We start from the raw sequence: 26,839 nt of genomic DNA on the forward strand, positions 1-26,839 counted from the left end.
TGTGCAAAGAATGGGTTTTATTCACCGGTTTCCTCCAAACAGCAGCAGCAGCAGCAATGCATAAAATATATAGATGATAAATATTAACAATATTACATTAATAAATAATAAAAATGATGTAGCTACATTAAATTATAATTTAAACCATCCTCATTTTATCTTTTATTATAAACAAAAGCCTTTGGAATGTCTGAAATAAGTCCTGTATATTTCAGGCAGGTTTTCTAGTATGTACAGGAACAAGGAATTCAAGTCTTCATCGTCACTTCCTGGTATTTTCAACATAGTTTTCCAGTATCTTCATTAATAGTCCCGATGTCTGCAATGTCAAACACACACACAATTTAAAGAATGCTCCGTTTATCACAACCACATTTAGATAACAGTGGGGTTTGTAGATGATGTACAGGTTGAGCTGCTGCCAGATTTCTTCTGTAGTGACTATTTTTACAGGTATGGACTGAAACTGAGCATGCATACAAGCTCCTATGAATGATATTTCTATTACAGAATGGGTGACAGTCTGCTGTCAGGAAACTAAAGCACCACTGATAATCCTTTCAAAGCAGCGAGCCAGGCTCTGTGCAGACTCTCAGTGCCAGAAGCAGAAAAACCTTTGACTTAGTGCATCTCGAAGTTTCTGTGCTCCAGAGCAGGGTTTCTCAGCCTTCTGCATGTCAGGGATGGGCTTAGCTGCCTTCCTTGAATGACGGAGACCAGTTGTAATGCTGATGATGGGGGGGATTTAAGGAGGGGGAGAAGGAAGATAAACTCCCTCCCCCACCTGCTCTTTAATCTCAAGGGTTAGCCCTACTGCCATTTTAAGAAGCCAGGTTAAGAAAAAACATTCCTAAAAAAAAAGTTGCTTTTACTAAAACAAAAGGCCCTCTTTTCTGTCCCCCTCCCAACCAGCTAACTGTATTGTCTTTAAAAAAAACCAAAACACCTCCCTGTCAACCAGCCACCAGTTCCTCCTTGAAAAAAAAAATCCCTCTCACTCTCTCTCTTTCCCTCCCCCATCCAGTCAGCCATCAGTTGGTCATTTAAAAAATAAAAAGAGAGATAAGAAATCCCTCCCCCTCTCCCTCCCTTCGGGCAGCCTGCGGTCTTTTTTGGGTTGGGGGAGGCACCGTCTGGGCCGAGCTCCGTGCTCTACCCTTAGTCCCACTCGCTGCTCCCGCCGACAGGTTTACACCGAGTCCCTTCTTTCTCTCATAAGGGCTTTGCATAAATCATAGCTTGGGACCTTCATTTTATTTTATTTATTTATTTATTTTAAGTTTTTCTATACCGGCATTCGCGATAAGTATCGCATCATGTCTGTTTACAATTAACAAGTGGATAGGGAACAAAAAGGTAAAAGATAATATTGATCCTAATAATAATAATAATAATAAAAATAATAATAATGATAGTAGTAATAAAACATTAAACAAGAGAAGGCTAAGGAATGCAGTTACAATAAAACAAGGGAGTAATACAACTTGGAGCATAGAAAAGAAGCAAGGGTTTAAATAGAGAGAACATATGTGCCAGTCAATGTGCTTAAAGCATTAATGAATTGCTTATTAATTATTAATTAATAATATTTTATTATTAATTATTAATTAATGAATGAAAATTTTCAGTTTTTATTCTTAAAAAATTTTCCCCGGGGAATTTATCAGAGTTTTATTATGTCAAAAGCCGAAAAAAAAAACCAAGAGAAAATCCAGGTAAAAATGTGACTCATTTTTCTGGGCAAATAATCGGAGTTTATTTTGGTGGCTAGAAGCCAGGACAATAAAAAGAATAATAAGCAGAGTTTCCTATTCACCCACTCAGCAGCATCTCCCATCTCTGCCCCCATCTCCTGCCTAGCAGGACCCTCTCTTTCCCCACATCCCCAGTGAGAATCTCCCTCTACTCCTCCCCCCCTCCCCACCGCAGCAGCGGCTCCGGGTCTCTCCCCTCTCCTTGGTGGGAGGGGAGGGGGCGGGGCTTGGAACAGCACATCAGCGGCACTGGAGGGCCAGCGCTTTCCCTGGCGGGGGGTGGGACTTGAGGCGCTGCATCTGCAGCTCTGGAGCTGCTCTTTAAGCTGCCCGAAATTAAGGTGAAAGATTAAATAGGCTGTCACTCTGGGAAAATCCAGGAATTTATGGGTGAAAATCAGTTTAAACTGAAAACAAAGGACCCTAGTCATAGAATATAATTATTCATTCCCAGACCAACCAATAAAATGCTTGATGCTAGAAAAGCCAGACATTGTGGTAAAGAAGAAAATGATAAAAAAGCAGCATTAGTAATAGAAGTGTCAGGACTAAGCAACAATTCTGTACTATTTATGGAGAGAGTAAAGATCATTGAGTACCAAGAAAGTGTGGCCGAAAGATACCTAAACAGTCCTAATTGTTGGGGCCCCCACTCCACTGTTGGAAACACTTCCAAGCTCACTTCTTGTATAAATTATCCCCTACTGGCTTCAGAAAGAAGCTGTTTGCAAAGTGCAAGAATTAAGAAGACTAGCAGTAAATCTGAGATCTAACCCAGCATTTGCCCTGTACGATGTCTGGTGCTGAGGGTTCTTGGAGGAGGAGGGTGCTGGGGCTGTGTAAGGTGCTGTCCTGGGCAGAAGTGCCACCCGTCTCCCAGGTGCAGCAATGCAGGGGACCCTATCGCCTTATAAGAGGGATTCTCTTCTCCCTGTTTCCTTGTAGGATTGGCTTTAAAGATCTGCTCTTTGGCGCCCACTGCAGGCCTCCAGGAGTACAAGCTCGAGGCAGTTAGCTGGCCTCCTATCTCCTTGATATTAATCCGGTGCATGTCTACGGCCCGGCAGAAATGCTGCCGGGGACTGGCGTTTGAAAAGCACTGCTGCAGAGAATACGGAGTTACAGCATAGCATATCCTCTTTTAACTTATTTATTTATTTATTTATTTAAGGTTTTTATATACCGGCATTCGAGATCGCAGTCCCATCATGCTGGTTCACATAAAACAAGGGTGCATCGTGAAACATAAACTAGAACAGTGGTGCGGAAAATGCAGTTACATATAACAGGGTAATTAAAAACTTGGCGGGGAGGAAGAGAAAGGACAGATTATAATTCAAATATGTAATTCAAACTTATGAACCAGCCATGAATTTAACCCCGATAATACTGTTCTGGTAATCACGCAGTCCCTCCCCTGACCCATACACCAGTGATGGGGGTGAAGCCTGGAATATCCCCCCCTCCCCCGTTATCACACGTCCCTTTCTGTAACATAACTAAATTCCATCTATTCTAGATTCATATCCATTTGTCAGTTTCCACCCTACTACCACAGAGTCTTGTTCATTACAGCAATGAGACAGTGTTTTTTTTTCACCACGTGTATCCAGAGCATGTAACCATATGTCATGCGAGTTATTTGTGCCAGCTGGCATATGCTTGGCGGCCATGAGAGAATATTTGTCTGCCTTTGAATTCTCTCACCTTTCTCCTTTTTATCCCGCTTCTTGATGGGCTCCGAACGACCCAGCCTTTCTCCTCCTCTGCGGCCTGGTGTCACAGGCCACGCCGCAACGCTGATGTGATCAGATCAAGAGACGCCTCCCACGCCAATCACAAACGAAATGCACTCACACTTTGGACTGGACTGCATTGCTGTCTTTCCCCCCCCCCCCCCCCTCCGTTTTCAAAGGAAAACTTTCAGGTGCTTTTCTAAAGGTTTTACCTCACCCACACAGCCCAGCTGATCTGATCTGTAATCTTGACTTTGCCAAAGGAGATTCATCCTGTGTTCCACCTGCAAATCTTCGGGGGATCCAGTGGCAGGCTCTGACTCACCAGCTGACAGTCATTGTTCTGTGAGACATTGTCTTTTGGAACACTGCTGTGGCCATGGTTTATTTTTAATTTCCCTAAACTGTGTTCTCCGCCTATACATAGAATCCCCCTCCTACTGCAATGTATAAACAAGGCCCCCTTTTTCAGGATTTTTTTAAATTATTCTCTCTGCCTGACAGTGCATGCACTGAAAAACAGCAATTTCCATAAGAAGAAGAAAATTGTGGAGGATTTTCAGAATTCAATCTAAGGATCCCATAATTTAATTAAAAAATGTATATGCCGCCTTTCTAGAAAACTCCAATTTATAAAATACAGAGCCAGCATTGTATCATCCAGACCAAATCTTTTCATCCCACCTATTTATCCTCCTCATTTGGTTCTTTTCAACGTTGTTAAGGATTCACTTACCTCTACGCAATACTTTTGCTCTAATGTTTAGACACTTGTTTTATGTAATGCCTGTTTTGTTTTATTTCTATGCAATACTTATGTTCTAATGTTTAGTCACTTGTTTTATGTAACGCCTCAACGGCAACTGTTTTGTTATTATGGAAACCGATTTGATTTGATATTTTGTATCGAGAATGTCGGTATAGAAAAATTCTAAATCAATCAATCAATCAATCAATCAATCCTAAACAAGACCAAACCAAAAATCTAAAATTATAGTTAAAAATATAGTAAATAAAAACTGGTCCATCAGGTTTCCCAAAAGGCATTCGGCCACACATGCTGGAAGCTAATGTACTAAAACAGATACTAAAGTAGAAACTGCCCTCGCCCACAGGGCACAGAATAAAAACAGTGTCATCCGTAACTCAAGGAAGTTCTCACTGGCAGACTTAAATCCTCCGTCATAAAAATGATTAGGCGTTTTCAAATAGAAGTAACCGCCATCTCATCATCAGTTTTCCAAAAGCTAAATAATACTTCCCCTATCTTGCCTTGGGAATTTCTTCCATAGGAAAAAGGACCACGGAAGAGAATGATCCCTCCCTCAGTGCCCCCCAAACCTAATGCTCACAATACCTTCCTGTGATAGAGACCAGGAGAAGCAGGAAGCCAGCGCTGCCAGGCACGGAGGGCAAAAGTAAAGAAATCCCCCCAAAAAAACAAGAGGCGCGTAAGTATGGACTTATCCAGCCGGGCCTGTTCAGCTGCTGCCCCTTAGTCAGGTAAGCGCTTCTCCGGCTTAAGTAGTGGGTCAGATATGGGTGCTCTGAGGAGGTGCTGCTGAGCCAGACAGGTAGCGATATTCAAATATAGAGCCTGCCTCACTAAGGCTTCTCTCCCATTATGGGAAAAATGCTCAGTGAATCAGGCCCCTAGCTGCTAAGTTAACTGGATAGTCAGGACCTGCTCACTATTCAGAAATATCCGTTTAAGTAAAGTTAGGGCTACGCTGCTGAATATTCCTGAATAAGACCTGCTATTGGTTAAATTAACCCGTTACGTTTGAATATCGCTCCTTATCTGGCTTAAGTGGTGGCCACTAAACAGGACTGAATATTTAGCCGCTGCTACGTAGCCAGATAAGTCCATACTTATTCCTCTGAGCAGTACTGACTGAGTATCGGCCTCATCTTCAGGGATATTCAGCAGGTAACCGTGCTGCTGAATATCCCTTGTAAGCTATTCGGATCCGGCTAATGTACGTAACCAGATATTTCTGAACAGATGTCTCTGTGTAAAGTAATCGATGTTAAAAGAGCAATGGTGGCTGGAAGTTTCAGAATATCCCTCTGCTTGTTTCTTTGCTGTTTCAGTCTGAATCCAGGTCTGCTTTCCTTTTTACCCCCTCCATCTTGTTTGCTAGGTTTTGACACTTTTCAGATTAAAAATCTGTCATGATTGTGCCCCCTGTTTTTAAAAAAAATCTCCCGTGGGTCCACTCATCAGCCGTTCTTATCGTCACAGCTAGGGAGGACGATGCAGAAAGTGATTTACACGAGTGAGCAGCATTTCACCCACATCACTCGGCTCTCTGAACATTGCCACCCCCCCCTCAATGCGGCTATACCTGAATGTAATCCACTTTGAAGTGAGGAAAAAAAGTGCGAAAAGCGGAATATATAAATAAATAAATAAAACACTTTCACTTTGAGAATTAGTGTAAAGTCAGAAGGAGAAAAGTTCCGCAGCCAATGAGGGCAGTTTTAAAACACCCCCTCCCCCCCCCCTCCCCCACCAGTACTGTTGTAAAGAAATTTTAATCTAAATAATGGTTTGGGCTCTCTCCTAGATCAGGAAAATTAGCAAGTTGGAAACAAAGCAAAGCCAAAAGCTCCTGCTTTCACTGTGCCCAGTATTAAAGTTTAGAGCCTTGACGTAAGTCATTAAACCTGCCAGGGAGACCTGCGGCTCTTGGTATTCAAGGTCAGGGGAATCCTGCAGTGGAGCCAAAGGGGTTCAGATCATCGAGAACCCTGTGCAAATATAGCAAGCGGCGCAAAGTCAGGGAGACCCGCCTCCGGAGGCTCTCTATCGGATGCCACCCAAAAAGAGAAGCTCTGTCCTGACGCACCTTTGCTGGTCCAACAGTCCACACCGAGTTTGCTTCATGATATCCTGTTGCCTGGATGTTGGGGTTTTTTTTTTTTTATGCGTTGGTCCCGATCTTCAGCTACAATCCTGGTTCTCTGCTCTGGTTCTGGTCTTCAAAGTCCTTGCAGGCTCCTGCTTCCTTCCGGGAGATGCTGGCAGCTACCTGCACACAGGGGCTCAACTCCTGAGGAGCAGCAGGTGCCTCAGGCAGAAGGACAGTGCTCGGACCACTTGAGTTCAAGATACGCCCCTGCTTTGCTCACTGTCCCCAGCGGAGCGGGCGGTGACAGCACTTTTATAAGCGACGATACAGCTCAAGAGAATAGGCGTCATGGAATTTCAAATCAGTACAAAATGGATTAAAAGTTTGGGTGACATGATCATTGAAGAAGTCAATCTCGCATGGGTTTGTGAATTACAAAACTGAGGTTTGCGTTTGGATTACTGTTTGATATAGGAGGAAAGGACATGTCACTTCACCCTCCAGTGCTTCAGGTACAAAATTTAGGACTAGATTCATTATTTTGCTATAATTATAGCTAAATGATCGCCTGTGGTAGAAAAAGGGGCGTGGGGAGTCAAATGAGCAGCTGGCCATATCGCAGCGTACGGGTACGCATGTGGCGTTGCGTTATCGTATGCGGAGATATCGGCCACGCCAGTCATTGTCGCCCCCGTAGAGCCCCGGGAAAAGGTGTAGGTATTTCCCGTGAAATTGCCCGTGCTAGTGTGTGATAGTTTATCGCACACAGCGCTGGCAGCCCCTGATCTCCCTAAACCCCACCCAAACTCCTCCCTGTTTACTAATACATTTTTCATTTGCAAACGCGATTTGCGATAACGCCGTAACGCGTGCGATAACGGCCTGTCACAAAATGATGAATGACTCCCTTAGATTGTGAGCGCTCTGGAGACAGAGAAATGCCGACAGTTCCTGAATGTAATACGTTTTGAAACGTCCGAAAAAGCGGCTTATAAATTTAATAAATAATTAAGAAAGGGGTGCTAGGTGTGAACTATATATAGGGGATCTTACATGTGCAGATATGCGGGCAGGTGGAGTACTATGGAAGAAGAGAGCAAAATTTGTCTTGGATAAGAAGTGATGCCCTTCAGTCAGTCACGCTCTGAGGGTGCAGCTGGGATATATCCTTGGTCATGGGGATATGAAAAGCTGGGCAGACTGGATGGGCCAGCAGGTTGTTTTCTGCCATGATACATGGGAATGTTCCTATGCAGTTTTTAGGAAGGGAAGGCTAGATGGGCACTGTGATCTTCATCTACTGTCATATTCTGTTTTTATGTTACTTCCTCCTGAGAATTACACACTTGTTCGTTATCTTAGCTATGCTTTCCTACAACTCACATAAAAACATGAAACAATACCATTAACTAATTTCTAGGAAAAAACCCCAAACAATGTATATAATAAACTACATGGTAACTGCAGTTTGTGGGAATTGCAGGTAACATTTCCCTGTGAGATGGGAGAAATAACTGTGACCAAAATCTCATAAGAACGGGGGCACATACACTGAAACTTGAGCGTGTATGTGAGATATTATATTATACACCGAGGCCATAGTACACACACTAAATTGGTCTGAGAAGACATTACCATGCACATGCGTGTAAATGAAGTAACAACAGATGCAAATTAGGATTTAATGGGTGGACATTACATAGCATGGTGTGTTCTCCTCCACCTGCTATTTAATGCATACTCAATAAGGCAAAAAAAAATGTAAAGGTCTTTGCTGCGATGCTGGGATGGTTCAGATCTTTATCAAGAAGCAGAAGTAACGGGTACAAGTGGGAAGAGATGTTCTGAGCCTTGGAAGCTTCTGTCTGGGGTATCTATTTACAGCCCTGGATCGTCTCATCAGGAAAGCTGTGCTGCAATGTCAATGGTGTGCTAATGACATCCAGGTACATTTAGATCTGGGTGTCATCTACCAAGAAACTTTTGGAAAGCTAACTTGCTGCATGTTGGTGATCCAAAAGTGCCTGGAATTCAATACATTGAAATGTAATTCTCAAAATATCAGGATATCCCCCACCCCACCCAGTATTGACTAGAGATGTGAATCGTTTGATCGATCGTCTTAACGATCGATTTCGGCTGGGAGGGGGAGGGAATCGGATCGTCGCAGTTTGGGTTTTTTAAATATCATGTAAATCGTGTAAATCGAAAACCGGCACACTAAAACATCCCTAAAATAAATCCCCCACCCTCCCGAACCCCCCAAAATGCCTTAAATTACCTGGGGTCCAGTGGGGGGGGGGGAGGGCGGGAAAACCGCCACACTAAAACAACCCTAAAACCCACCCCGACCCTTTAAAATAAATCCCCCACCCTTCCGAACCCCCCCCCAAAATGCCTTAAATTACCTGGGGTCCAGAGGAAGGGTCCCAGTGTGATCTTTTACTCTCGGACCTCTGTGGTCTGTAGAAACAAAATGGCACCGGCGCTACCTTTGCCCTGTCATATGACAGGCGCCATTTTGTTTTTTTTGTCCCCCGATGGCAGGAGCGTAGGAGATCACTCCCGGACCCGCAGGGACTTTTGGCCAGCTTGGGGGGGCCTCCTGACCCCCCCAAGACTTGCCAAAAGTCCAGCGGGGGTCCGGAACAATCTCCTACCGCGAATCGTTTTTCCGTACGGAAAAACGATTCGACTGCAGGAGGTCATTCTGGACCCCCGCTGGACCCCCCAGGGACTTTTGGCCAGCTTGGGGGGGCCTCCTGACCCCCACAAGACTTGCCAAAAGTCCAGCGGGGGTCCGGAACGACCTCCTGCAGTCGAATCGTGTTGCCTTACGGCCGGCGCCATTTTGCGCAAAATGGCGCCGCAAAATGGCGCTGGCCATACGGGTCAAAGGTAGCGCCAGCGCAATTTTGTTTCTACAGACCACGGAGGTCCGAGGCCCGAGAGTAAAAGATTACACCGGGACCCTTCCTCTGGACCCCAGGTAATTTAAGGCATTTTGGGGGGGTTCGGAAGGGTGGGGGATTTATTTTAAAGGGTCGGGGTGGGTTTTAGGGTTGTTTTAGTGTGCCGGTTTTCCCGCCCTCCCCTCCCCCTTCCCCCGATTTACGATTTTTTAACGATAAATCGGGGGAATTGTTATTGTATCGCGGCTCTAACGATTTTTGACGATTTAAAATATATCGGACGATATTTTAAATCGTCAAAAAACGATTCACATCCCTAGTATTGACCACAAGGTACCCCCAGTAAAGTCCAAGGTGAAGATACCCCTGAAGACATCAGGGGTAATCTTGGATTCTAATATTTCTGTGAAATCACATATTATGGCAGTTCTAGTTCCAGCTCCAGGTTATACAGAATCTATATTTGTTAGCCACAGTGAATCATGTTACAATCACTACAGTCGTTCGTAGCTGTATAAGCCTAGTAGACCTTTGTGTTCCATTAAGAGAGCATTGTTGAGTGTGCCTTTATCTGTGGCTAAGTCAGTTGAAATAAAATAAACCTTTTTTTTTGTATAGGGTCTTATTTATGGAATTCAGTTCCTGATGAGCTGAGACTGTTAAGGATTACCTAATGTTCCAGAAGCTTTGTAACGCTTATTTTTTCAGTACTTCCTTTTCTTAAGCTTAACATTCAGATTACATAGAAACATTTGTAGTTTGCTCCAATAAATTTCACTTTCTCTTTATTTTCTTGCAATAGATTACAGAAAATGGAAGATATATATAAATAGTTTAATAATTTGTACTGATATATTTTTCTTTTCCTTTTCTATATTTTACAAATACAATAGTTATATTTATGTATTGTATTTAAAAACCAATAAATAAAGAATTGAAAAAAAAAAAAAAGAAACATAGAAACATAGAAATGACGGCAGAAGAAGACCAAATGGCCCATCAAGTCTGCCCAGATTGATGCTTTCATGATTTTTGTCCTAGTGTGTTAATTATAATAATGCATGATATCTTTTCATGTATTCACAATTTAGCTTGGCTGTTTTATTTTTTAATGTTTTTATTTGATGAGCAATGAACTGATGTTAATTCCTTTAATATCTGTTAGGTTTGTGTTTATCCATTTGTTGTATGTGCTGTTCTTGTATATATTAATCTGTGTATATTTCTTTTGTGTGTTTTGTACACCACTTTGTGCCTAGGTTGAATAGGTGGTTATCAAGTTTGATAAATAAACACCTGTCTTTAACCAGATGTTAACCTTTTAGCTCACATTTAAATGGCTAACAGATTGCACTGTGGGCTTTAAGAGGCACGAGCAGTGTCTGCTCCACTAGGGGAGGCAGAGGAGTAGTACAGGGGACGGGGGGGGGAGAGACAGGGAAAGGAGAGATTGAGAGAGACAGAGTGAGGAGCAGAAGAAAAAGAGGAGGAAGAGAGGAGAGTGGCACAGAGAAAGGGATTTTCTTGAGTCGCTCCCAAACTGCCCGCTGGAGTTTTTTCCCCCCAGTACTGGCTCCAGAATTTTGTTGTTGTTTTCTTCTTAAGCGAAACATTCATTGGCCTAGTCATGCACCTGCCTCTGTAGTGCTTGGCCCAACCTTCGGCTCTTGCTCTTCTGTTAGTTTCTCTGCATTTTCTCTGCGTCCTCTTCCTCCTCAACAAACATGTGAGGCGCATGCCTTTGGGAGTCCTTGCCTTCTTGATGTCCCCTCCCCCCCTCTACCCCTTCCAGCGGGTGTCTAATGTGTCTGATCCGAGCGAGGTGGGCTCCTTCTTGCACTCATCTGGACTGAGTTCCCTGCATTTGCCACTGCCCCATCTGTCGTCTTCCTGTAGCCATTCACCCTTCCTTCCCCAGCCATGTCCTCCTCTCACTCTGAATTTTGAAGTCCTTTACTGGCACAGAAGTCTGATGGTCAGACCCTCTTACCCACAAATCTGGAAAAATGACACGCAAAGGAAGGTCCAGTACAAAAGGAGTATAAACCACAAGGGAAGCCAAGCAGATACCTGCTTTTCATCCTCTCCTGGAAATCTCTGCTTTCATTTATCCTCCTCTCCTGAGGTTCATTTAACACTGATAACCAACCCCATGTGCCCAAATAACTTTTATAGAGATTTGAAGCAAAGAGACAGAATCATGAGGAAAATAGATTTGAGCATGCAAAGTTTAACATTTGCATGAAGTTTTCATAATGGCCATGTGCTGTTTAGCAATCAGGTGAACATAGAATAAACTTTTAGTTCCTCCAGCTTTATATCGCCACAGTGTTAAGTCAGAGGATGAACAGAAAAGCTAATATTTTCTGCTTTTCTGTACTACTTTTTGGGCTGCTCAGAAATTAACGCCTGCTCTGGGCAAACATGAATTTCTGAGCATAAAAATGTGCAGGTCTGGCACACATTTTTTTTTTTGCATGTGGGGTGAATAACTAATAGCCTCATCAACATGCATTTTGCAAGTGATGAGCGCTATTAGTTTCACAGAGCGTTGGACACGCTAATCCCCTTATAGAATAAGGGGCTGTGGACGAGCGTTAAACAGTGCGCTTGGCTGAGCGCATTATTTTGCATCAGCCCCTATGTAAAATACGCACAAGTCTAACTAACATGTTTGTGTATCAAAAAATGTGTGGCATGTATTTTAAACATAGCCCTATAAGTTTTGACTTATCCAGCTAAGTGGCAACAAATATCCAGCTAAGTAGCACTGTTGCAATTTATCTGGCTAAGCAGATCTATTTAAGACTTATCTAGCTAAGATAAATTAAATAAATAAGTTAGCCAGATAAGTAAAAGAAAAGCACTACATAGGCAGATAAGCATGACAGATGGATAACCAGTGTTTGAACACTTATCTAGCTATGTAGTGCTTTTTAAAACTTATCCGGATAAGTTGGGGACATCAGCTATGAGCACGTATTTGTGCTCCTAATTTTAATAATTTACATGAGGAAATATAACTCACATATTTTCCTTAGCACTTATTGGCTTTTATATGTGTAAAGTATCAATTTTATAATTGAACCAATTAGTCCACCAGTTTGCCCAGACTATCTCTAGGTCATCAAGACCCCCCCCTGGTTTTTCAGCTTGTACTCCTCCCAGTTTATCCAGAGGCCTCACCCAGTCAGAATTTGCCTTTAAAGAATTCTATTCTTACACTTGATAATTAGCAGGGGGAAATGTGCGCAGGTAACAGCCATATGTGTGTTGCCTTCGCAGGTTTTAAAATAGCACCTTATATGCGTAAATGTTGACCCCCACCTCGACACGCCCGCGGCACGCCCCAGCCCACCCCTTTTTTATATGAGCAAATTTAATTGTGCACCATTACGTGCACGTTTATGTTTGAGATTCATAAAATAGCACTTACATGAATATGCGCTACTTGCATGTGCATGTGCCTATTTTTATGCACGCGGCGCTTTTAAAATTCATCTCTAATTGTGCATGTGTGCTATGGATGCTGCACTTTAGCAGTCATTATTAAATGTCTTTTTAGCATGCATGCTGAAAATATTTTAATGCAAATTGTAGTGCATGGCACAGCAACACTGCAATGAAAAAGTAGATAAAATGTTTATATTTTTTTTACTGTTTTTACCCATTAGCCATTCTTGTTTATTTGGATGTTTTATTTAAAAGGTCTGTGCTTTGGGAAGAAAGCACCAAGTGCGTGTTCCAGGTGTGACTTTCTCAGTACGTGTCAAATATGAGCAAATTTTGCATATTTGTATTTTGAATTGCTCTGGCTGTTCTTGTGTTTGTGCCATGCTAATAATGAACTGAGTTTGAATTAAATTAAATAACAGAAAGGCAGAGAATGGAAAGAGCAGATGAGACAGCAAGAGAAGAAAAGAAATAAGCAAAGAGGGAGGACAGCAGACAAATGTGTACGACATAAGCAAAGAAAGAAGAGAGACAGGAGGCAAAGAAATTAGAGAGGGCAGAGGAAAAATCAGGGAGAGACAAGGAGGAACAAAAAGCAAGAGGCAAGGAGGAGTGTTCAGCTAAGAATGGATCACTTTATACAGTAATCGTTAGACAACCACAACGGGGCCATGCAGAAAACTTGTTTTACTTTTATAAGATTCTGTATTAGAAGTCAGCTTCGGCGCTAAATGCAACTTTGCCCCCTCGCTAAATTCTCCCACGCCCGCTAATTCCTATGGAAACAGCTCTCCCGCAGGCTACATCTGTTCATTTTTTCATACCCTTTTTCTTCTGATCAGCATAATGCTAACGGGAAATATCATTAGAGGAAAATAACTTCCTTTCCAAACCGCGTTCACGCTGCCAAGTCCAGCCACTGCTTTCCTCTTATCATTACGCTGTGCCTGCAGCTCATCTTTTTTTTTTATTCACATTATGCTGGGTCAACCAAGTGTGATCAGCAGCCCAAGCACCAGGTCACAAAAGAGGAGCAAATGGCACAAAACTGATTGCGAGAAAAGTGCCACTATTCATCCAAAATAGATCCCTGGTACACGTAACAGCCTCGGCACTTCAGAAACGTACCTCTTGACTGGATACCAGTTTTACTAACTGATGTGAAAACAGGGAACAAGGCAGAACCCTATTAAAGAAAGTCATTTTGCTCAAGATCTTACTAGAGCTAATCAGTGCACGGGATCCTGCATCCTGGACAGGTGGAGCCACTAGGCCACGTAGAGCACCATACTCCTGGAGGTGGCCGCCAATGGCACGTCCTTCTCCCCGCCCACGACAGGCCGCAGAAGAAAGTGGTATTGCGTGGGCTGGCAAGGGCGGGAAGAACTATGGCCGCCATCATCAGGAGCAGGAGCAGTGTGGCCAGAGGAGCAACAGACTCTGACGCGGTCAGGAGGAGGAAGAACGAGGCGGCCAGCACTCGGAAAGATCCAGAGGATTGCATGCAAAACACAAGACCTCAAAAACAGTCATCCAAGCCACTTTAACCTCCAAGCTCGATTACTGCAACTCCTTGTCCCTGGGCCTTCCTCTCTCTAACATCAAACCTCTCCAGATTTTACAAAAGGCAATGGCAAGGATGATAAGCAATGCTCGTAAATCAGACCATATAACCCCCATCCTCAAGGCCCTACACTGGCTCCCCATCACATACCGCATTCTGTTCAAAACGCTAACTATCATTCACAAAGCCATCCACAACCATAACTCCTTGTGGCTCAGTGAACCCTTACAACTTACTCATTCTTCCCGCCCCTCCAGAGCGAACCGCAAATACACCTTACAAGTCCCCCCCCCCCCCCCACTTAAAAAGGCTCGTCTGACAGCCACCAGGGTCCGCGCACTGTCGATTGCTGGCCCCATGCACTGGAACACTCTACCCCTTAACCTTCGTTTGGAGCCATGCCCTCTTAAGTTCAGAAAAATGCTAAAAACCTGGCTCTTTCACCTGGCTTTCCCTGATTAATTTTCCTCGTTCGACTACTTTCCACCTCCCGTCGCTCCATGACACCTCTCAATTGCTCTCGGATGACTCCATGTAGCCACTTACTACTGCTTGTATATTTGTAGATATGTTTTACTTTTTACATACTGTATTCTCTTTAGTTTTCATTTTGCTAAATTTCGCCTCTCTGTGCTTCCTTTTGTATTTATCAGTTGCCCTGTTTCCCCTTTCCCTGTTTATTGTAATTTCCACCATTTTTACGTTAAAATGTAAACCGATATGATGTGTATTTTAATGTCGGTATAGAAAAGTTGTTAAATAAATAAATAGAACACCCCAGTACACCCAGCCCGTGTCTGGAAAGGTAGTTTCACAGTCTGTGACCTACATTAAATGTTTCAAAGCATTCACAGCTAATCTTATTTAAAAAGTTCTTAGCCTGCTATTCTTTTTGTTGTTGGTGGCCTAACGTTGCCTTAAATCTATCCAGCCCTGGGGGAGCTTTTTGCAAAAGGCTATTATATATGTTGCTTATCATCTCTTGTATTCTATATTAATTACAATAGTTACATGTTTATAGAACCTCTCATCCATACAGGATCCTCACCTTAGACATATAGCTGCCTCATAGCTTTCAAGAGAGAGAGAGGATGGGGAACATAATTATCAGCATGGTCCTTCTTTATAACAAATCCCAGTTATAACAAACTGAAGTCACACTCCTCAAAATAAATCTTGTACAGTACTGGCCATGACAGTCCATCTCTGCTATAAGAAACTCTTTTTCTAGTTTGTAGTAAAAGCTCTTCCTATTATATGTATTTATTTCGGTTAGACTAAGGTACACAGAGGTAAAATGCCTTGCTCAAGTTTAGGTTGCGTTTGTGGCAGAGCCAAGAGTAGAACTGAGGAAAACCAATTGTTGGTCTCATGCATAGGGAGTCGGCAGAAAAAGGGAGGTGATAGTGTTCCTGGTGAGTCCTCACTTGGAATCCAGTTCTGGAGACCGCACCTTCAAAAGGGTATAAACAGGAGGGAGGCGGTCCAGAGGGAGGCTACTAACATGGTCAGTGGTTTTCGTTCTAAAGCACATGGGGAAAGACTTAAAGATCTAAACTTGTATGCCCTAGAGGAAAGGCGGGATGGGGAGATATGACAGAGACATTTAAATACCTCCAAGGTTTCCATGCACAGGAGGTGAGCCTTTTCCACTGGAAGGTAGGCTCTAGAACGTGGGGGGTCATGAGAGGAGGGTGAAAGGGGGAAGACTCAGAAGTGATAGAAAGAAATATTTCTTTTTAGAGAGGGTCGTGGATGAATGGAACGATCTCCGTGTGGAAGTGCAGGAGACCAGGACAGTATATGCCAATTCAAGAAAGCATGGGATAAACCCAGGAGGATCTCCGAGGGAGCGGCAGGGACTGTAAAATTGGATTAGAGGGTGTGGGTGGACAGACTAGATAGGCGTATGGTCTTTTTCTGCCGTCACGTTTCTTTCTAAATAATCTAATTCTAATGGCAGCGGAAGCTGAATCCCTTCAAATTGGATCTGTATAGCAGGAAGTGCTCTGCTGGACACTTACTTCTTTAGTGCTGGAATATGATATTCCAGATTGGTGAAATTCATTCAGGGGCGAATTTTCTAACTGGTAAAAAGTCAGAGCATGCACGCATACTTGCCCTTTGAAAATGATCCCACCCTAACTATCCGAACACAATTACACCTGCTGATTTGTGTGCAGATTTCTTTTTTGGGGGGGGAATACACACAGACTTGAGAGATAGGCGTGTGACTCCAGAGCTCGCCCTAACTCCTGCAGGTCCTGTGCACGGGACTTTACCTGCGTGTTGGGCAGGCGGTTCTGTCAAAGGCCGTTTCTGCGGGCACAGCCGTTCTGTCTGTGGAAAGGCCTTGAAAGTTACTCTCCCTGAGGACCCAATTTTCAAATCACTCCCAGACTCTGCACAGCTTTTTCAAAGGGGAAACCTTCCCTTTGACACTGCGCAAGGAAAAGTACTTGCCGATCTCCTTGTGCTGCTCTTTCATGCTGGGGAGAGGTACGGGCCTACTCTGGGAAACGTGCAAGCCCCTCCCCTAGGCCTTCTTTCGCCACCGGTCAATATTAGCCACCCAGAGGGTAGGTGACTTTCAGAGACCCCCATTTTCTGTGGGTAAAGCACTGTTCTGCCCACTGAAATGGCTCTGAGAATGGGCCCAGTCTAACAAGCTTAGAAGCCGCTGGATCCAAGGGGCTCATTCTTCTCTGTGGCATCGTTCTGTGCTTTGTACACGATGCAGATGGAATAAGTCATAGTAAGAAAGCATTTGATTTATCCACCACTAGGGTCAGGATTATTCAATAATACCAGCATAATGGCGACCTCCAGCAATGCTTCCTTGCCCTTCCCACTCACAATCCCAACAATGCACACCACCAGTCCTTGGACATATAGGCACTGCCTGGCTCGGACAGCAGGCCTGTCATTACTCATAGCCTCCACTCGCAGCTTTCTCCTCTCTCCAGTATTCAAAATATGTGCGTCAGGAATATTTAATATTGCACTGAGGAGGCGTCTTCAGTATTTGTGGCTTAAGCAGGGCACAAAGTTGAGAAACCCACCCAGTTTCATTTCCCACTACGAGACTTGGTCACTTTCAGCAAATGACTTTGTTTGGCCTCTCAGAGCAGCCTACTTTGCAAGCAGAATATTTCAGTTTCACGGGGGGTTTCTGCTTCCCTCCTATCCCATTACCTGTTTCTTTCTCTTCCCTTTCTGTCCGCAGAGATGTTTTTCTTACGTGTCTTTCAAAAATTCTCTTGAAAGATGAATGAATTTTATAGTAACCAAGGTGGGGTCCTTGATGACTCGTGAGCTTCAAATTCATGCTAATTTCAACCATTTCTGTGTGTGTTTGTGTGTGTGTGTGTGTGTGTGCTACCATCTGACCAATAGGTGTTCATGCACATTTCACATAAATTTCTTTAAAAACTTGTTCACCTGATCATTAAGGTCAAATTTCACTCTGCTGTCATCCAGTTGTCTCTGCTGCAAGGGATTCTTCAGCAGCTTGGTGATCAGGAATTCCTTCACGTCTTCTGGTGAGAGCGCAGGACTGTAGGCCACTGGCACAGAGCTGAGTTCGGCTTCCTCTGGGTACTCCATAATCGGGGAGTCTGGTATACTCTTCTTACCCATGAAGTGACCTGAAAAACAGACACCCCCCAAACACACACACATGTTCTCAGTCACCGAGATTATAAGAGGCTCCACCGACGCCGGTGCTATTTTTAATGGAATTACGGAAAAAGCAGCAGCAATGCGATATCCATTTAACTTTAATGTTAAAAACTCCTAGAGAGGATGCTAACTCTCTGGGATTCTGTAAAGGTTTTATTTTCAGAAGACAGGCACAATTTGCAAGTGCAGAATGGCGAAGGAGCCACAAGTTGTAAGATAGTAACAAAGCACAGTGTGCATGCATCCCACTGAGGATGGACAGTGTGTTCGAAACACAGATCTGTGTCAGGAGTGTAAGCTGCGTGCAAGCAGGCATTGAGTACTATTGCTGGTTCAAATATGGCAAATTGAAGCTAACTGCTGTTTTGTTTTGGGTTTTTTTTTTCAGATTTGCGTGATAAGAAACAGTACTTACAGGACATGAATGTTACACAAAATTTTGAAATGGTGATATAAGTGCCAAGTTTTTTAATTGCAAAGGAAATATTTCAAAAAGAGGGGAAGCATACAGATATACTAGTGATGACGGCCTTTCACGACCAATAATTATATATGGCTAATGGATGTCAGAGGCGTATAGCACCCCCGATGATCGTTTAAAGTGGAAATTTGAAGTTAATGTGCACTCGAGTGGGCTGGCGATGCAATTCCAGTGCTCCATGTGCTCTGTGTCCATCTGATGCTCGCTTGGCGAGTTTTAAACTGATACTCAATGCGACCTTCCTGTTTAGTTTGTGTGCTGGAAGGAGAGGTTCACCAGACACACAGGTGGATCATGTGACCTGCTCTTTCATGGCAGTTTCTGTGCTGGAGTGGCTCTGCGGCTCCCCTCAGTTTAGTTTTATCTGCTGTGCCTGATGGACACAGTTCTTGATAATGGCTTAAACTTTCTCTCCTTTAGCTTTGCTTTGGCTCTTCTCCCAACCCCTCTCCCCTCCCCAAATACCTATAAGTTCCTCTTCTCAGGTTTTGTGGCAGTTTTGTATTCAATTTTTCAGTGCCGAAGCCTTGATGTCCCATGCATTTTTTGCAGGAGAACTGTGCCAGCAGGTCACCTGACTGAAATTGTTTCCGCTGTTTGGATGGCCTCTCTCTACTCAAAGGTTTCCTTGGTCAATGAATGGAATCATCTGAATTGCTGTCAGAATGGAACTCCAATCAGTATTCTCTGTTTTATGTGTATCACAGAATAACGCTTCATTATTTGACATAATTAACATTATTTCTATAAACACCAGGGTATCTTTGCTCCACTATCCAAAAGATCCATGGTTAGCAAGCCACCTAAGCAACAAATTCCTTAAAATAGTAGATGATGGCAGAAAAAGGCCCTTCCAGTCTGACCACCAGCAAGAGTTCGCCTTATCCCAGGACAGTCTTTGACTCTTTTCTGCTTTCTCCTTCTTGAGCACAGAAGATCCCCAGGTAGGTCCTACCTGCTCCCGTTTTCCCCACATCCAAACTTAAACGTCCTGTAATAATCTACCTAGGCATCAATATTAGCAAAGCCATTATCTGAACGTCCAGTCTTCTAGGTCACCTGCATGGCCTGCCAGACAGACCTGTCCTCACGAGCCCCTTCAAGTCATTCCAGGATTTACAGCCTGCCCGACAGATCCAGCCGCTGGTCGTGGATTCTACCACTGCAGGCGGCCAGATAAACCTAAACTGAAGCATCCCATGTTTCTGCTAGGACCTCTAACATTCTGGCAACCGCAACCACCCAGCCCAGAATCACACAAATAAAGCCATATAAACACTTCAAGAGGTGCTCCCAGGTCCTGATCTCTGCCCGCCCACATTGAGCAGCTAATGATCCTCTGTGCTTATTCCATGCCCTGTTAAACACCACACACCCCAGGAGGGCATTTCCTACACTTCCACCACCCTTTCTGTGCAAAGTATTTGCTGACAGTCTGCCCCCCCCCTGGGAGCCTCAGATCCTGAGTTTTTATGAGCGTTGATGTTCTTGTGCCGGTGATGCTTATCACCGAGTAGTAGAACTTGTTCCTCTCTCTCTAGTCATTCTTCTTTCTATACAATCTGCTCCTTATTTTATTTTTATTTTCCTTTTCATTGTTACTAACTGTAAGATTTTTTTCAAAACCCTTTTTACAGTACTTTATTTACTTATATTCTGCTTTTTGCACTTTTTTCCAGCGCTTCAAAGTGAATTACATTCAGGTACTGTAGGCATTTCCCTATTCCCCAGACGGCTTACAATCTAAGGGGGTCATTAACCAGACGGATCGCACGCGAAAAGTCCCTTATCGCGTGCGATACCAAGATGGGGGCGGAGTCGGCCCCGGAAGAGGAGGAGTTGGGGCATCACCGGGGCCGACTCCGCGAACGACGAAAAGGTAAGGGCCTTTTCACATCCAATAGCAACACCTTCTACGATGGCGCGAAAAAGTGCGATCGCTGCCCCTCCCCCCCCCCACCAGGGCTTTAGGTTCCCTAGGCGAACCTTATAGCCTTGCACAATGCCCCCCACCCCCCAACCTCCCCCTTCAGCCCCCTCCACTCACACAGTTAAGAGTTGTGCATTTATAATAACATTTTACATGAAAAATAGCAAAGTACCCTATTCTGAGGTCAAACTATCCCTCACATTTTACTTACATGCACTGCTGGGATGCCAACCGGAAATCCTGTAACAACACACCTGGAACCCATAGGGTATTGGGCCTATTGTGATGTGTGTTGTACGTGAGCTTGGCCCTCCGAAAGCCTTAAAACACTAATACACTTCCTATTAGGAGAATGCCTCATGTCAGTCACACATGCAGAACATAAACAGACCCTCCCCAAATACAGAATAGAGCAACCATAAAGCAGAAATATAAACGTGACAAAACCTGAACTGGAAACCACAAGAAGCCAGACTCTCTATGCAGTGGAACAATAAAAACCAGAACCATCACCACTCCTCAAACATCAAACAATAAAATCAAGAAATAAAATAAACGCTTACCGTAATCATAATAGTAAAGACATGCTAATAAGAATATTCCAAAAACAGATGACAAATAAAAGATTGAATAATTAAAAACTCACATACAATTTTTTATACATGTCCCAAACACCAATAAAATATTTAAAAACAGCAGACATATTAAATAATCCCAGAAAAATAAAACTACAAAGGATTTTAGATATTCACACTCTCCATACCTGGAAACATTTGATTTCCAGTCACCCTGAGGTTGTCATGGATTAGTGGGTGTGGGGTGTACAAACTTTCTCCTCTCTTTCTGATATGTACATACACACATAACACTCACAACCCAGACAAGCTCCCATTCACACCCACACACTCCAGGCAAGCTCCCATTCACATCCACCCAAATGTTAGGCAGGTTCCCATTCTCATACACACAAACCCTGCCCATCCGAGGAAGGCTCTACTGCATGCATGTTCTCACACATACACACACACACACACATCCTAGGCAGGCTCCCATTCACACAAATGCCCCATCACAGGCAAACTCTCATTCATACACACACACTCATCCCAGGCAGCCCCCCATTCATACACACACACATACCCACACCAGGCAGTCTCCCATTCACTTATACACACATAGCCCTTACAAGCTCCCATTCACACCCACACACCCGGGCAAGCTCCCATTCACACACACACACGCATCTCAGGCAGCCTCTCATTCACTCACACACACACATGCAGATCAGGCAGGCAGGGCCCACGGGTCATTCCTCCTCCGCTTCCGATGCTGCCAGCCTGAATCTTCTCCATCGGGGAGAGCAGCCATTCTGCAGCCCCTCCTCAAGTGCTGGCCCTGTGGTAATTCAACACTCGCGGTGCCAGCACTTCCTGTATTCTCATCTCGCCAGCTGCAGGATGAGATTCTTCCACCACCAGTGGAAATGGAGCCTGCTGGCGGCTGCATGGGCTTTCTGAGTCTTCCAGCAACCTGTGGGATAGGGTCCACCGGCGGCCTCACAGGCCTCCTGCTTCTTCCCCTTGGGGGTAGCACGGGACACTCCTTGCTCCCAATGCCACCCCCCAGGTATGCTGCCCTGTACAATTGCACCGTTTGCACACCCGGTCGCGCTGGGCCTGCATGCCAGCAAAATGCCCGACCTCGGTCACATATGCAGAACACAGAGAGACCCTGACGAAATACAGAATAAAATATAAACAGAAACGTGCTGAGAAGAACTGAACTGGAAACCACAACAAGCCAGCCTCTATATGCAGAGCAACAATAGAAAAAACAGAGAGAGTACCATTCTTCATAAAAAAAACATTAAATAATAAAATCAAGAAATATAAAACAATCATAATATTAAAATCATATTCATACAAAGAATAAATATTTCAAACTAGTTAATGAATAGAATATCCAGAATTTCCCAAACACCAATAAAATATTTCAAAACATCTGATGAATAAAAAATCCAATAATTAAAAAATGCTCTAATTCCCCCCCCCCCCAAAAAAAATTAAATATTTTGAAAAAGCAGAATCATCAAATTACACCCAATAATTAAAATTAATAAGGATTAAAAAATCTCCTGCTCTCCATACCTGGGATTTCTGATTTCCATTCACCCTGAGATTGTCGTGGATTTATCTTCTTTTTCACACACACACAATGACACATCCATTTTCTCACACTCCCTCTCTCTCACATACACAGTCTCCTTCACCCTCACAGATACATTATGTGTGTGTGTGTATGCCTGTGAGAGCCTATATGTGACACAAGCATACAAACACAGAAGCTCTCACACAGACACATTCACAGGCATTCAGGCTCTCACACAGATACTCACCCACACATAGGATCTCACACAGACACACAGATATGCTCACACACACAGGCTCTCACGCACACTCACATACACACATGGTCTCCTGTAGGCATCAGGCCGTGATGGGTCAGAGCTCCACCACAGCCCACCGATCTTTCTACTTGGGGGGAGGGCGCATGCACGCACGCAAACGGAAAGCAGGTCCCTCCTTCTTTGGCTGCCAGCGGGTAGAGTGCCAGTAGCCTGCAGCCTCTCGCCTTCAGCCACTGGCAGGTTTGGCTCCGCTAGCGACCCCACTGTCTCTCTCCTGCTGCCCTTGCCCGCCCCCCCCCCCCCAGGTGTGCTGCCCTGTGCAAATGCACGGTATGCACACCCGATCACGCCATGCCTGGAAGCAGCCCTGTCCACCAAAAGCACTCCCTGGCGGGCTCCCTGGCCTCAAAGAAAAGCAGAAATGCAGTGCTGCAGAGCGTGGGAGCCTCAATAAACTGCTGCCGAAGGAGAAGGGAGGAGCTTGTCACCACAACTGGTAAGGATTATTATTATTATTATTAATAATAATAATAATAATAATAATAATAAACTTGATATACCACCTGTAAAAGCATTATCCAAGTGGTTTACAAAAAAAATTTTGTAAAATCATATCAAAAAAACAAAAACATACAATAAGCTATTATTAAAATACAGAAACCGCATACAAACAGTAAAAGCTATCATAGATTTAACATTTAACAAGAGATTGCAACACAAAATTCATACAAATCATCGAATGCTGCTGCAGTGCGGGGGAGGGGGCTTAGAGAGAGAGAGAGGGAGATGCTAAGCAGGGGATGGGTGAGGGGCATACCTGGGAACTTCTGACTTCCAGTCACCCTGAGATTACCATGGATTAGCGGGAGGGGCAACTGTACAGTGGGACCGGATGCTCACAAATTTGCTCTCGTAAACACTCTCACGTGTTCACACTTACTTTCACTGCTCATTCTCTCACATTCTCACGTGTCCATTTACACCTTTACTTCTGCCATTCTCCCACCAACACACACACACAGTCACTCACTCACGTCTCTTCCTCTTCTGTACACACATGCCCACTCACTTTCACACCCATGCTCACTTGCACTCTGCTCTCACCTACATACACTCTCAGATCTCTTCTTCCTACACAAATACACACTCACTCACTCTCACAGAGATGCTCATTCATTCTCTCTCCTCCCCTTTCAAAACACACCAGCAACAGCAGATTCTAACTCGGGCTCCTGGAGCAGCAGCAGCAGCCTCTTCCTTCTCCTCCTGCGCTGCGGAAGTGGACTCTGCCTATTTCTTACTCCTTGTTTGATGCACGGGCAGGAAATCGCAATGTCCATTGGCCAAGACAAACAGGATGGGGCAGGCAAGTGGCTGGATACAGGAAACAGGCTGTGCAGGAGCAGATGGTGTCACGAGGAAGCGAAGTTAAGAGTTAAAAAGGTCCGGAGATGGTAGAAATCACTGTCGAGTTCCTCCTTTCTTCTTTCTGGGTCCAAGCAGATTGGTTTTGCTGCAGCACCCGGAGATTTCCAGTATTGGCCCGGAGACCCGGTAATTCTTTTAGAATTCCAGAGTCTCCGGGCCAAATCCGGAGAGTTCCCAGGTATGGTGAGGGGTAGAGAGGGGGATGCTGCTGAGTGGGTGGGAGAACCTGCTTGATATTGTTTTATAGTCCTGGTTTCTGTCTTCCAAAATAAACTCCGTTATTTACCCAGAAAAAAATGAGTCTTTTTTTAAAACTGATTTTCTCCTGCTTTTGTTCTCGTCATAATAATAAACCCTGATAAATTCCAGGGAAAAATAGGGAATAATAAAACCCGAACATGAAAGTCCCTAAACACAATCCTCTGTTTCCACTTGTTAGTTTGTTTCCCCAATTAATTGCTTGCTTTAGAGGTGCCCAACTCTAGTACCAGCCTCAGGGCCATGAACAGAGCTGTGGTTCAGGATGCCCAGAATGAATATTCATGATTTATTTGCCTACGGAATCACACTGCATGCAAATGAATAGTTTTGTGACACTTTCTATGATTTTGCTGGTTTTGTTAACAAAAAAAAGTGTGATGGGGAGGGGGGAGGAGGAGTGTGGAGGGCCGGGAGCTGAGAAGAAATAGGATTCCTCTTCAGATCCTGCCATTGGGCAAAGAGAATCCCCTGCTCCTCAAGGGGTAGAAGTAAGATTAAAAAAAAAGCAGGAAGTGAGATCCTCCCCCGATTTACTAAGCCCAGGGAAGGAGCTGAGGGTGCGATCTGCAGATCTAAAATACCGACTCGATTCGAATTAGCGTTTAAAATCGCAGACTCTGGAATCCCCCCCCCCGGGCTGATGTCACAGGGCCCTCCCAGGTCCAGGAGCTGCGATTCACCCGCGCCACGCGCAGAGCTCCTGCAGCTGCTGCCCTGGGACTGCGACCTTTGATGTCACAGGGCAGGCGCTCGGCGGGGACGAACCGCCGGGAGCTCTTCCTTGACCTCGGCGACGCCCACACGTGGTGGCCCCCCAGGGACTTCGGAGAATCTGGAAACTACGGGGTCAAGCAGGGGCCATCCGGGCTGCCACATTCCACGGTTTTTAGATACGATGACCCATGCATTCATATTTAATGCACGGTTTTAGCAAGCCAGTGGGGTATTTTTTTAATAGGAAGGCGGCAGTAAGCCGTTCCCTGTGCAAAAAAAAAAATAAAAAAATCCAGTACTGCAATTGATCCCTGCAAACAAAACGAGACTTGTTTGCCGGAGATTCTGTTTCTCGCAGTGCAAATGGAGCACTTCTGGCATTTTTCTTTCTCTGTTTTGAATTGTGAATATTGTAAAGCACAATCTGCTAGGACTTTTAAGTGACACAACTGGCGCTGGCAATTTGCTTTAAGCTTTCAGAGCTATCGACAATGTGCTGTCTGACTCCTGCAGTTTAGGCTTCATCTGGTAGTGGTTACTTGCCACCTGGTCTCCCATGTCCCATAGGTTAAGCTTCTAGTACTTCCCCTCCTAGAGTATAAATCGCGCAGGAATCCAATAATGCCGTATTGCAAAACGCCGTAAGGCAGCATTTTCATAGCTGCGCTGCAGAATGCACTAGTAGTAGTCGACTAAGAGGCAACTCAGCTGTCAGAAATGACAGATCCGAGGACGAGGTGGGAAAAAGCTCCATTCAGCGACTACCTGAGTCCGATGGGATCCTACTGAGCTCTGTCTCTGAAGAAATCTTTCCTGAAGGGGTTTTTGCATAGAAAAAAATTGCCCTGTGCTTTAGATCTTGCAATGCTAACTCTAGCTGTGATGGACAAGAATCATTTAGAGCTGAAAATAGGGTTAAATAATCATTTAAAAACTCATTAAGAGTTTATTTCTGGGTTAAAAACTGGAGATTGGAAAGTCCAGAGAGCAGATGTTTCTTAAAATAAAACATCCCACTTTGAAACTCGAGGGAGTTTTCAAACTTAAAAAAAAAAAAGAAAAGCACAATTCATATGAGAAAGCTCTCTTTTGCAGTTAGATTAAAATACTTGAAACTTGCTAGTATTTAGCTTGTGCACAAGGAGTTTACTACCAATATTACCTGAATGGAATCCGGTTTCATATGCTGGAAAAAAAAAGTGTGAAAAAAAGCGGAATATAAAAATCTAAATAAAATAAATAAATTATACGAAACTGTAGCTAAATAAAAGTAAAGGTGGGAGCTGAACACTGCTAAGGAGGAAAGGCAATTCCGAAAAAATCAGCCTAGCGTTAGATTCAATCCCAATAAATCGCCTCAGTCACTGAAAGTTGTGGAGGGGAAGGCTCCTGCAGCAGACTCACCTGTAGCCCAGAGGTTGCCTTTGGGGATGACTTTGATTTTGGCCACCTTGTTCCTCTGCTCCGTCAAGTCGAGGCTCACGGAAGCCGAGATGGAGATGAAGGAGAAGAGCAGCAGCTGAGCCAAGAAGCTGAGCTGGCAGGGTCCGCTGAGAGGCAGCCCCGGCATCTCGCTGCCTGCTGGGGGGGGGGCACCCGGGCAAGGCTTCTCCGGCTGCCGCTCGCCCACTCTCGACCTGGAGTCCTTCCTCCCTCTCCCCTG

General features: G+C 44.3%; 1 protein-coding gene across 1 annotated transcript; it reads right to left on the minus strand.

Moving 5' to 3' along the window:
• Window positions 1-26,839, minus strand: NMB (neuromedin B). Its single transcript, XM_029575836.1, has 3 exons — window positions 26,581-26,839; window positions 17,716-17,921; window positions 1-319 (listed from the first exon to the last, which is right to left on the minus strand). The coding sequence occupies exons 1-3, from the start codon at window positions 26,744-26,746 to the stop codon at window positions 263-265; spliced, it is 429 nt and encodes a 142-aa protein (XP_029431696.1). The 5' UTR covers window positions 26,747-26,839; the 3' UTR covers window positions 1-262.

This window comes from Rhinatrema bivittatum, chromosome 13 (assembly GCF_901001135.1).
Source record: "Rhinatrema bivittatum chromosome 13, aRhiBiv1.1, whole genome shotgun sequence".
Lineage (NCBI taxonomy): Eukaryota > Metazoa > Chordata > Amphibia > Gymnophiona > Rhinatrematidae > Rhinatrema > Rhinatrema bivittatum.

Excerpts from the sequence above, each read along its gene's own strand:
- NMB (XM_029575836.1), bottom strand. The coding sequence starts at position 26,746 with ATGCCGGGGCTGCCTCTCAGCGGACCCTGCCAGCTCAGCTTCTTGGCT. Across the intron at positions 17,922-26,580 it reads AGGCAACCTCTGGGCTACAG|GTCACTTCATGGGTAAGAAG; the intron begins GTGAGTCTGCTG and ends TCTGTTTTTCAG. Across the intron at positions 320-17,715 it reads AATTTGACCTTAATGATCAG|ACATCGGGACTATTAATGAA; the intron begins GTGAACAAGTTT and ends TTGACATTGCAG.